General features: G+C 36.3%; 1 protein-coding gene across 6 annotated transcripts in view; it reads left to right on the forward strand.

Moving 5' to 3' along the window:
• Nucleotides 1-12678, forward strand: part of LOC139967845 (rhotekin-2-like) — a 41424-nt gene that overhangs the window by 7766 nt on the left and 20980 nt on the right. For 3 of the 6 annotated variants that reach the window (XM_071971977.1, XM_071971978.1, XM_071971980.1), the window contains exon 2: nt 3312-3404. The exons of 2 other annotated variants lie outside the window; for them this stretch is intronic. In XM_071971977.1, coding sequence (XP_071828078.1) covers nt 3312-3404 — 93 coding nt within the window. Of the gene's footprint in view, nt 1-3311; nt 3405-10457; nt 10582-12678 lie in introns of those variants that run through there. One more of the 6 variants, XM_071971981.1, reaches the window with a different exon arrangement.

Consider the following 12678-nt stretch of genomic DNA (forward strand, 5'->3'; position numbering starts at 1 on the left):
TTTTCATGATATTTTCTGTTGGAAGTGAGACCTGAACTTTCATCTCACTTCTATTGTATATACTGTAAAATGTAAGTCTGTCTGTGCTGAGAACTTGGTAGTAAGTTTAGGAAAATAGATATACCTCACCGAGCACAAAGAAAGCAATTTTGACTTCTTTGTCTTTAGAAGGCTTGTACTGTGTTTATGTGTACAAGATCACTTTAACACAGGCTGTCAATGAACAATCAGGGTCAAGTATGAAAACTTTAAAGGCTAGTGCCTTTGTTGATATTCTCTCATTTAGTATATATATGTGTCTAAAAAAATTAGAAGAAAATCAAGATTGGCTCTGGAACATGAAAATAAGGAGAGTGATGCGGACTGGGGGGGGGGGGGGGCGGGGTAGTAGTGAACACTGAATGTACAGAACTTTTGAAATTTAACATTTTCATGGTCAATCTTGCACTGTGCGTACCCCATGCTCGTTATTATAGCTGTTTGTGATAATACTCATTACTACTCATAACTGCACTGTTACAATAGTGAGTGAAATGCTAACTTACTACTATAGGGTCATTGCTAATTAGTAATTAACAGGACTTAGTGTTCTTAATTTGCTATTAATAAGATCCAACAGTACAGTAGAGCACTTCTTAACTTTATGTCAATAAATTTAAATTATCCTGACATACCTAAATGAACATTCTCTATAGAAAGTTGAAATAAAATAAAATAAACAGAATTCTACTATTAACTGATGTATGCATTCATGTTGTCCCTGCCCCCATAAATAATTACATGAGAATGCTCCTTTAACTATGCAATGACTCATAGCACCTTGAAGACCCCCTTGGACACCTCCTGTGCACCTCTTCATCGTCACCTCAATGGCTCATTTACAGCAGCTGTAACACCTTTTCAGTCAGTTCAATTTTTTTCTTTTTGTTAAAATGTTCGTCAGGGATCATTTGGTTGCCCAGCTAGTTTATGCCCAATTGGTTGATGAAACATTGTCTTAATATTGTACAGTACCAACAAGTTACATGATATAGTGGATTTCTAGCTATTAAGTCAGTGGTATCAGAAAATGTTTTTCAGGCAGTATTTTCCATCAGTCGAATATTCATTTGGAAGGAATTATGAATTTGAAGGGAATTGTGCTGGAATTTGACCCTTCAAAGTACTGGAATTTTGTGACAGGAATGCGATAAATTTTGAACAGTTGTACTTTGTGATATTGTTCACTTTTCTTCTGTTTTGGACAAAAGTTACTGTTTATAAAGTTTACCTTGATTATCGTAAAACTGTCTGTGATCAGAGTTGCACAACTCACTCAAGTTGGTATTTTAAATTGTGTCTGGTCAGCAAAGTGAGTTAATTTAATTAGGGATATCATCTTAGTTACTTAATGCTTTCATCTTCTGTTATTTCCATTGTTATAGAATACTTGGTCCAATCTCCAAGACTCTGGCAAAGAATATTTGGATACTGTATGAGTTACTATGATCATTAAGAAAGTTCTTGTAATCCATATAACTCTGCAAACAAAGAAGACAAAAACATGCAGTGTAGTCCTTAGTATAGTTCCTTCTACCTTTTCTACCGAGTCTCCCTCCCCTTTCCCTACCCCCTCCCCCTTTCCCTACCCCCTCCCCATGCCCTGCATTAAAACAGATAAAACAGTCTGATTCATGAAAAGAAACCTTGTTGAGTCTTTTCTATGTTATGATTTGATTTTTGAATCCAACCTTCTGCCTTGTTGGGCTTAGTCAAACTTTATTCATAATTTTCTGATCATTTCTGGTATACAAGACTTGACAATTCTATCATGCAGTTGTCAACTGTCTAAGCAGTACTTACAGTGTCCTGCACAATGTAGGCTTCATCCTGACGAAAAAAAAAAATATTTCGAGTATAGTTTCATAGATAAAGTTCTAAATTGCTGTAACTTTGCTGTGTTCCTGTAAGACCTGTAGGTGCTGTTTATATACATATTTGGCAATCAGTATACCATAGAATGGTACATAGAATCAGATACTATCACTTTTAAATTAATAGCTTCTGCTTCTGGGACTAGAGGGACTCCAGGGGTGCTGGATAGTATGGCAACTTTTGTGGCTTTTATAGTTACAGACTGAAAGAGGTTACAATATCCTAAGTACAAATATTTAACAGAATTTGTCATACAGAATTGTCAATGGTAGATATTTGTAAGTGCTGTATTCAAAACTTCTTACAGTGTGTAGTAAAATTTGGGATTGGGAATTTATGACTCCCGAGAATTTTCATGGATATTTATACTTTTATTCAATTTTAAATTGAGCCAGGTGCATCTTGGGAATCTTTAAAGTCCTGTGTGTAATTGTTAGGACTTCTATATTTAATCAGAGAATACAAACATTTGGTTATTAAAATTTTAATGTTGGAATTTGGAAAAGGAAAAAAAAGCTCTTTTTGTTTTTTGTGAGTCTTCTTACATTAAGAGTGTTCTTAAAGGATCTTTCAGGTCTGTTACTGTATGAAGACTGACGTTTTGAGGATGGTTCATTCCGTTTTCTAATGTTGACCAGGTTTCAGAGCTAAATAACCGAACTGGTAAAACAACCAGAACTCTTTGTAAAGTATTATCTACTAGAACTTTGCATAATTAATGACCATTTAATATTGCTGATTTGGGCAATTGATGGATAGAGAAAATATTATAAATCTCTTCGTATTCATGAAAATTGAGTTGGACACTATGCCATATCAGTCTGTGTTTCAGTTGAAATAGTCGAAGAGCTGCCGTTTCCCTTTCCTGAAAAAAACCCCATAAAAAACGGGGGCTCTGAGGCAACCTACTGACATACATGAATATATATTGGGTGATTCAACATATCAAATTATCAAATATCAAGTAAATATCCTGTCAGATGTTCTCAGTGAAGTCATCTAATTGAGTACTACTTTAATTGTCTGTCTGTTCAAATTAACTGAATTGAGAGGATGTATAAGTTTATACGTATTTTGCATCTCAAAGTTCTCATCGTTTTTCGTTTGGTCAGGTCATCCTCTGGTGTTTGCCTCCTTCAAAAAAAACAAAACAGAAGCAACATCTCAATGACCTCTCAGTCAATTTACTTTATAAATGAGGATGTCCTGATAATGCAAGCTGGAAGTATTCATGACAATTTTCGCCACCTTGCTCAGCTATTGTGAAATAATGGTGGTGGATTAGCAGGACGTGCTAATTGCAGAATCGAAACGTTCGTGGATTTATACTGGTCGTAGAGATACGTATCTACTTATTATTTAACCTTTTTGATGTTTCCTTGATCACTTTTCGATAGTGGTCAAAAGACATGGTGGATCTTACCAAAGACTGGAATGTCTTCAATGATCTGGATATATATTACATCAGACAGATTGCAATCAGCTTAAAGGTGAGTTGTTTTAGTGATGTGCTTCCCTCTCAGATCATGCATCTTGATTTTTGCAACTGCCTGGACTGCTGACTTTTTAGATACATGTATTTTTTAATACTTTCCTTGTTGTAGTCTAAATAATCGTTTCAGAATTTTTTATTTACGCCACTGTTCGTCGCTGATCTCTCACATCCATCAGAATCTGCATTCCTGCACTTCTTCTTTTCTGTTTTTGCGTCCTTTCAATATAATTTTCTCAACCTCACTGACACCGACACCATAGCTCAGTGGTTAACGCCCGTTGCCTTTCAATCATAAGGTCCTGTGTTCAAGTCACTCCAAGATTAATGTATGTCGTCCAGTTACAGAGTTGTTGACAATTGACAATTCATAATCATGGACGTTAAATATGAATCTAAGAGACTGAATTCGGTCAGCTTGCGGCTTTGATATGCCAATGAGGATTTTTGCGAGTTCCTGTTTGCAGGAGGATCTAAAATACATACATAACTAGCTTATATTTATTAAAATCTTACTTCAAATGGTGGCATAAAAGTCGAAAAAAGATACAACTTTCAACAGTGTTTTTCACAAAGATATTTTCGGTTAGGAGTGCAATAAACCCAGCCCCTACTTTTAAACTCTGAACATCATTGACCAATACGTAAAATAACACCATGGTATACTCTTATACAGTACATTGTCTACATGGTAGTGCATGGTACCAACGCAACTTTTTGAATCTATTTTTAGCAACGGCTCATTAGCTATTCACTGATCAATTGGTTAAATTCAAACTAGTGGGCTTGGGGGAACTGGAGGAATTTGTCCGAAGACACTTTACTCATTATCTGTAGAAGTCCTTAATTACCCACCAATTAACACTGTTGGCAAGGAAAAACACATGGCTAATATCTTAGTTTGCTGTTTTGTGATTGAAATATATGTAAAAAACTTGATGGGACATGTCAAAAAGGTGGAAAACATCAACCAAACGCAAAATGTTGCTTGAAGCTGCAATCGTATATTCTGGCGATTCCTATTAAAAGAAAGATAGGTTAATCAGCGAAAATGAACCAGAAACGAAAACACACTCATTAAATTTTCTATCAAACACAATTTCTGTATATTAACCAAATGAATGCACAGTAATAACATAGTATTGTATACAAGACTACAGTAGGTCACTTAATGGTCAAATTTGCTAGTTTTGTTACATGAATACGAGAGATACAGTGCTGTCTGCTCGTCTTAGTATCTGTCATTATTTTGCATGATAAAGAATAGTTCATAAACATTACGTTTACTGTACAGCACCTCTCACAAGTTTAAATTATTCTCTGTTGCTTGCATGAATCATCCCACTTTCCTTCTTAACCTGAGAAAAGAAACGGAAAATAGTTATTTCTGCAGATCAGATTTGTGGAAATTAAAATAGGCTTTAAAAAAGACTATGAGCTTCTTGAACAGTTTCAGCCTACAATCTGCATGCATGCGTCCTGTCAGGCCTCAAAGAGTTTTGCTGACCACAAGAAGTGACTTTCAAACCTTCTTCATATTGATCTCTTTAATATAATATATTGTTTTTGTTTTGAAAGATTTGTATCATTTTTGGACATCTTGCACGTTTTCACTTCTGAGATGTACTGAACTTCAAGCTATATTATTTTAAGCTTTCCTATTCTTGTTCTGGTAGAAGACTGTAAGCTGTCAATCGATCACATAGTACATGCATGGTATTTGCATTTATTACAGTAGAATCCAGCTTGAAAGGCTGAACAATGTTGTCAAACTGTTAAAAGATGCCATTTCCCATGTAACGTACAGTAGAATATGATCAGCCTGGACTACAGCTTCATGGCTCAGATTGTATTCTATCTTCCAGTCAGTGGCTTCCGGTAAATCCAGTAAATTCCCCCTTTCTGAAGCTACATTAATGTTTTAAGGCTAAAGTTGCCTCTCCTTGCACCTTTCCAATTAAAATGAGTGTGGTAATTAGTAGATTTACGTCATTAGTTAAACTGGTCAAAGATAACACACAGTTTGCAACTAGAATGACTATTGTCTCGTTCTCACTAGTATAGAGCATACATGTACTGTATGTACATAGTTCTACTAATTAAGTAATAAATAAATTATAATTTAATCCATTTTGCTACATCCATATCCAGGTCAACTATTAATGAGTTAATTAGCCATTTAATGGTTCATCCAATAATTTCATATCCCACAAAATACTTGCATCGTAAAAAACTTTACAGTATCGTTTGCAAACAAGCAAAGGTTAATTTTGATAGACTGAGTTTAGCTAAATAATATATTTCTGAGGTTACTGATCTGTCCTTTGTATCAGCAGGTAAAGTTAGAACATGTTTGTCAAATCTTGAGCCTGGGTGACCAGTATTTTACTCTCTAGCATATATATACATGTAAGTCTTTGGGAACTTCTGATGGCCAGAAGGAGTCTCAGCAGCACCATAAAATATGATTTGACCTTCCTCTGGACATTAAAAGGGAAATCTTTGCACACCTGAGGAAGTATTTAAAATTAGTGTGCAGACCAACCTTCATGCTTGTTTACATACTACAGTTTGCTATGGTTGCAGGCGATTACACTTTCAACATTATGATTAACCTATATGTATACTGTGTGAATAATTGAATCTATAGCAGCTGAATGAAACGGCTGACAACAGAATAGTTGTCTCCATACCATAGTTCAGGCCTGTGATTGCACTTTAAAATATTGTAACCCTGGTTTACCTACAGTATACTGTGTGAATGATTGAATCTATAACAGTTGATTGAGCTGAATCAAGCGGCTGAAAAAAGACTAGTCGTCTCCATACCATAGTTCAGACTGTAGTGCAGATTACCATAATGTGGTGTATCAATACTGCTTTAATACAAAGCAGGCTTCCTTCTCAACTAAAGTTTGCTGTTGCAGCTGTGCACTTTGAAATAGTTATACTGTAGCGCCAGTCTACCTACAGTATACCGTATGATTGATTGAATCTATAGCAGCTGATTCAAGCGGCTGGAAAAAGACTAGTCGTCTCCATACCATACAGTACGTAGTTCAGGCAACAGTCCAGATTACCATAATGTGGTGTATCAATACTACTTTAATACAAAGCAGGCTTCGTTCTCGAATAAAGTTTGCTGTTGATGCTGTGATTGCACTTTTAAGTACTATTTTTACCTATGCTGTATGAATAAATGCATCTTTACAGCAGCTAATGGAATAATTTAATGTTCAAAGTTTGTGTATCAGTTAGTGAAAGCTCTAAACTTGTTATCCCCTATAAAATTGCTATGTGATTTCTATGTAAAAAAAAAACCACACTAAACATCTTAACACTTGTATGGCAATTTGACTATTTTTCCATAGCATTTTGCCATGAGATACCAAATAAATACTTCCCTTTCTGAATAGTGACTGACAAAGGACTTGTAGGCACACTGTTGTGCAGAGTAGCATATGTAGTGTGGCACATTAATCCAGTTGTGCTTTCTGTTTTTGGTTGCTGGTTTGCCAAAATTGTTATTATCGATCATTAAACTGTAAAGATAGTACACTAAGTTTACTAATAACTAAATTCCATTGACTTTCTACCGATTGGTCACTCCAGAAGTGTTAATCCTATTCAACAACAAGACTACTGTATCTAAAAGAGCTGAAACTACCTGTATAGGTTTAATTAACACAGTGTGCTCCTCAGTTGAGACCTACTTTGTAATGTTAATTTGACTGTATATTGTTAACTGTATATTTACTTCGCCTCTTCTCTTACCTGTCTTCTCACAAACTTAGCACTCTCATTCTACCGTGCATAGTATGAAGTGGTACAATTTTACACTGTACTGGATCCCTCTGGTCAATGCCCTCCCTTCTCTTGCAATTACCCAAAGTGTCTAGAACGTTCGTTTAGTGCTCGGATTTCTTTTTTGATCCAATTGGCTCAGAACTGGTTACGCAGGACCTGTTTGGTATATTTCAGAAGAAGGAATAAGTGGTGGAATATCTCCACCAAAGTCTGTAATACATGTAAGTTTTGAGGCCATCAAAATCTTGTTACGTATGTGTTGCACTAATTGTTGCTTCTGACGAGCTGATCCAATGTCAAATGATCCGTTTGGTATCTGTAGGTAGTCCAGCAACGTTGGTTGATGGGCCTCTGACGTCGAAAAATTAATTTACTGAGCGTCTTTTGGAGCTTGCCGACAAAAACCAATTTCACTACATAAACTACAAGTTACTATAATTTGAATTCATTTTAACGTCATCAAGTCCGTAAGACTTCCAAGTTAGGTTTCAGGCATTCTGTGAATGGATTCTAAAGGTTGGTGAAGGTCTGGTAGCTCAGTGATAGCAATCTGTTCTCATATGATATATTAAAATGAGCTATGTGTCAACAATCATCCCTGAGCTGCATTTTGAAGTCAAGAATCATCATGTGATGGTACTGTACCATACCGGACAGTTAGAGGATAGGGGAAGTATCAGGATATGTATAATCCATTTATACCAGGGTCCAGCAAAATGGCACCAGGATAGATGAAATTAGGCATGAACCAATCGAAACAGAACCCAAATATTTTCTGCCTATCTCTGGTCGCAACCACATCTTTAGATATCTTATCCCTATACTATAGTATGGTATCCAGTAATATTCATATATCACATGAACTGGTCGGGGATGGTGCAGATCTATCTACACCTCACAACGCATTAATATTTATGTTCAGGTTCTCTTTAAAGACAGTCCCTGTCAAAGTAGTATTATGCCTAGAGGCTATTTCCATTCACTCTTCGTATTCTATGCTATGTTATACGGAGAAACGGTATATACATGAGATGGCACCCCGGAGAGCCCATGATTGCTGGCTCTTGCTGCCTCTTCGTGTGGCTTTCATCCTCCTGCGTGATTCAAAGCCCCTCTCTCGCTATTGGCTGATACCAGAGACCGCCATCTCGTGGAGGCCCAGAAGCGTCAAAGGTCACATGTTGTCACCAATTAAGCTCCCATTGGTTGAAGAGGCTAATTCTGTTTTACAGTATTTAACTGAATCCTACACATGAAAGCAGCGTAGTAGTGTATTGCTGCGAAACAAGAGCCTGTACATTTGCCATTGATGTGGTGAAGGTGGTCACAGGGTTAGGTAAAGCGTTGTAATTGCAGCGTGTACTACCTTAGACGTATGGTGTAGCGTATTAGGATAATGTGTGGATCCGCGTGTTGACTATCGGCCGAGTGCAACGTTAAGCAGAGGTTCTCCTCAGTGTTAGGCAGTTGTTGTTGTTTGGGACACACTGTACATACATCCCAACCTGGTGATGTAAATGCCTAATAAAAGGATATGTTGGAATCAGTTTTGATAGGATTCTTGGGAATTTTAATTTGGTTCTGAAGATGATTCTTCTGGGAAAGCACCAATCAAAACTCTGCAATATCACATGATGAGGAGTTCCAAGATTAAACAACATATCGATCAATATCATTGATCAAGTCAAAGGTCATGGATAGTGCTGCTTTTGAAGGATGTCAAATTTGTGCAATAATTTGGAAGTTATTATTTAAAGTGGAAATCGTTTCAAAATGGCATTTCATTTACTTTTCAAATTGACCAAATTCCTGACTTTCTTTTCATTGACTTTCCTGTGCAAATATTAGCTTAAGATATTGAACATCTATTCTTGTCTCAGAATATGGATTCAAGCCAAAGCGAACCTTTATATCCGAGTCAACTTTCACCAGGTAAAATTGGAATACCATCTTTACAAAGAACGTTCAAATATCCATTATTTGCAGGAAACGTCTTGATTCCCTTTAAAATAATCACTTGTGTTTTCTTACAAACAGGAAGAAAAAACAAATTAAGGATCATACAGTTGTGATAATTGCTTGAAAATTTAATATTCTGAGTCAAACAGCAATGAAGGGAAAATTACAATTCGTCCTAAACGTCAAGGGAGTTTAACCTTTCCACAAAACCCTTTTTATTCTCACTTTTTGTGGCAAGCAACTTTAATGGGGCTGTGTGAAATGGCACTTGAAATTCCTCATCGCTTTAGTTAAACGTTGGAGTTGGTAAAGCCTTGTTTTTTTTCCATTGTACAGCACAGTACTGGCATATGGTTGGACTCCAAATGCAAAACCATCAGTTAGAGAACAAATTATCTAATTTTTAAAAAATGTTGTTTTATAGTTAATAATGCTCAAAAAACAGAAACTGTTAGTAATTTTAGCATAAATTTGGAGAACACAGGGAGGTCTCACCTTCCTGTTACTATTGTTTGATTCATTGTCTTCCAACACCTGCAGTTACTGAGCAAGTCAATAATAGCTTGTTATCTCGGATTATAAAGGCAACGAACAAATAAATGACTTCCTGACTTCCTGACTGGTGGTTTCACTTAAATCTGAATAAAAGCGTTTGTTTTGGAAAACCTCAAAACTCTGTGACCTCTCATTGGAAAACTTTATTCAGTGGTTAAAAGTTTTGACCTTTTCACTCAAGTGTCCTCTTTTGATTGATTTAATATTTTTTTTGATTACATTTTGTTAAAAATTAACTTTTGTGGATTTGGGAAATCTATTTGTTTTTTTGGAATAATAGCGGTGGTGCGATTTACCTTCCATCTTGAGCTCTTTAAGGGTTTGCTTATGGTCAGAAAATTTATAAAATAGTACCAAAAGAACTGCCTATTTATACTGACTGCTCTAAGGACCTCCCTGACCAGCAAGACCATTCACACATTTGGTGGATCCATCTTTGCAGTTTATAAAGCAGTCTTGCAGTGACGATTTAGATTATCTTTTGTTAGTGTAGAAGCTATCAAAGGCGGACTCAAAAACCTAGTCTCTGGATGCATATATAGTCATGTTCAGGGAGTCCTTGGAGAGTTGACCTTACCTAGAAGTACTAACCTTTTGATGTTTCAGTGCTACAGATAAATTATGCCATAAAAAAAAGAAAAGAGGAAAAGGTTAAGAGTTTTAAAGCTTGTGGTGGTTTCGAAGTTTCATTTGGGATTTGGTACTCTCTGCATACATATGCAAACTGTAGCTACAGTACCAGTACTGTAGTATAGAATACTGTTAGTAAAAATTGCAAGGAAGTGCAGCTATACATGGGAACTAAGACGGCTTTGATGAGCATGCTGTATTTCCAGGAGGATCTGGTTGCTAAGGTAAGCAGCTGAGGTAATGTCTCCTCCACTTGTACATAATATGCTTGTGAAGTCTTCAAGAACCGTTAAAGCCTTCTGTAAGTCAAGAACTATATAATGAAGGAGTGTGTCTAATTGGACTCTCGGTTTGATGAATTGCAGTCTTGTTTTGAGTAATCAATGTTCTCCATCAGAGATTTCTGAAATTGCTCACCAAATTGTAAGAAAGCTGCTGAGAAAGTTTGTTTTGTATAATGTTGTTCTAGAATGTTATCCATTCAAGGTTGCACTGACTTAGTAGAAACTTTTAGTTTCAAACTGTTTCCTTTTTGACTTAGTACCATACTACAACCATGTATAAACATCTCCAATCTATACTAAATGTTGGGCCTACCTAATAGAACTCATGATTCAGGTTTGGGTATCTGCTGTTTAATACTATATTCATAGTTGGCCACTAGTGATGTACTGTACATACAGTTTATCCTCTTACAGTCTGAACTGGGTGTCTTGTTCTGATCAAATTAAGGAGAATATAAATCTACACAAAGGTGGTGGTATGAGAAGGAAGGGCATTGACCGGAGGGGCTGGTCAAAGAGGTTGCACAGTGCAGTTCATTCTAGACACGATAGAACGAGAGTGCTAAGGTTGTGGGGAGACAGGGAAGCAAGGAGCGATGTTAATATACAGTTTATTCTCTTATAGTCTTACTGAGCTTTCTATGTGCACTCTCTATGGTAGTTGCACTACCCTGAAAATTGAAGTTGGCAAATTTAGCTGTTGCTATTGTAGAGAGGAAGGGTGGTACAGTGGTATTATCAGTTAAATACCATTATGGGCTGCTATACCAATACAGGTATACTGTTGCACTGATCACAGTATAATCAAATGTAACATTGGCGTCACGTTTCTCACATCAATAAAATGATACAACTTCAAACCTTGCATGTTTGACCTGGGTTTCTTGTCATTGATTTCCATGTTAAAAGCTACAGTATATAGCACAAAACCAATAAGTAAAACTTCAAAGAAGTGCAGCTATACATTGGAACTAAAATGGTTTTGTGAGCATGCTGTATCTCCAGGAATGTGATAGGGGTGTCAGATATTCGATTCTATGGCATTAATGTTGTCATGGACTTTCGTATAAGAGAGGGTGGGCGTGGATGGGGGGGGGGTGGAGCTGCTTGAATGACATGACTGTTTTGTACTTACTGGTTCTTTCAGGTAAATCTCATTCTCTGGAGGGCATAGATAATGCTGGATAATGCAATTAACTTAACTTAATAAAACCTAAGTCTTCTGCCCTGGGCAAGTTTGATAATATGTACAGTACATTGAAGCATACTTATGGTGAGGATGATTCAATATTATTATATAATATGAGCAAAGAGTATCTTCAGTCATCCTTTTATCCAATCAAATCAGCAGGATCAGGGAAGGTTAATAGTCTTCTAATCTTCAACTAAACAATTTCCTTTTCTCTGTGTTTGACAGTAATAGTTGGCCAACTTTCGATCTGCTTATTGCAGAATTTGACTTTCTGTTACATAAATTGTTTGTTTCTAAATAACATATAGATTCAGGGATAACTGCTAGAACTTTATTTAGGAATTTCAGGAGTTAAAGAAGACACTCCAGGCATTGTTACACTATATGCAAGTGTCATGCCCAGTTTAAAATGTAAATGATCAAGCCTATAGGGTTTACTACTTCAGATTTAGCAATTGAGTCTTGTATATATCACAGTGTTGGTGAGATTGATAGCTACTGTATTTATAAGCTGAGGATCTCATAATATAATAAAAATTAATTTTGTTTGAGTTGTTAGTTGGTCCAAAATGTCTGAGATTGAACTTGTAGCATATATCTGACTCGATCCATAAGTTTGTATAATTTAACAGTGTTGCTGGAAGGGTTAATTGATGCACATACTAAAAACATTTTAGCATGGAGGTTAACATGGAGGTTACCTTGAAACTAACAGGTGTTAGAGGGCATCATCCATGTAGGCCTCAGAAGATGTTTAAATTTGTCCAGGTATATGTGACCCACAAACAGTTGTTCTCAGGAGACATAAATTTTAATCAGGATGTATCATGTACTCTATCTGTGTG

This window comes from Apostichopus japonicus, chromosome 5, assembly GCF_037975245.1.
Source record: "Apostichopus japonicus isolate 1M-3 chromosome 5, ASM3797524v1, whole genome shotgun sequence".
Classification (NCBI taxonomy): domain Eukaryota; kingdom Metazoa; phylum Echinodermata; class Holothuroidea; order Aspidochirotida; family Stichopodidae; genus Apostichopus; species Apostichopus japonicus.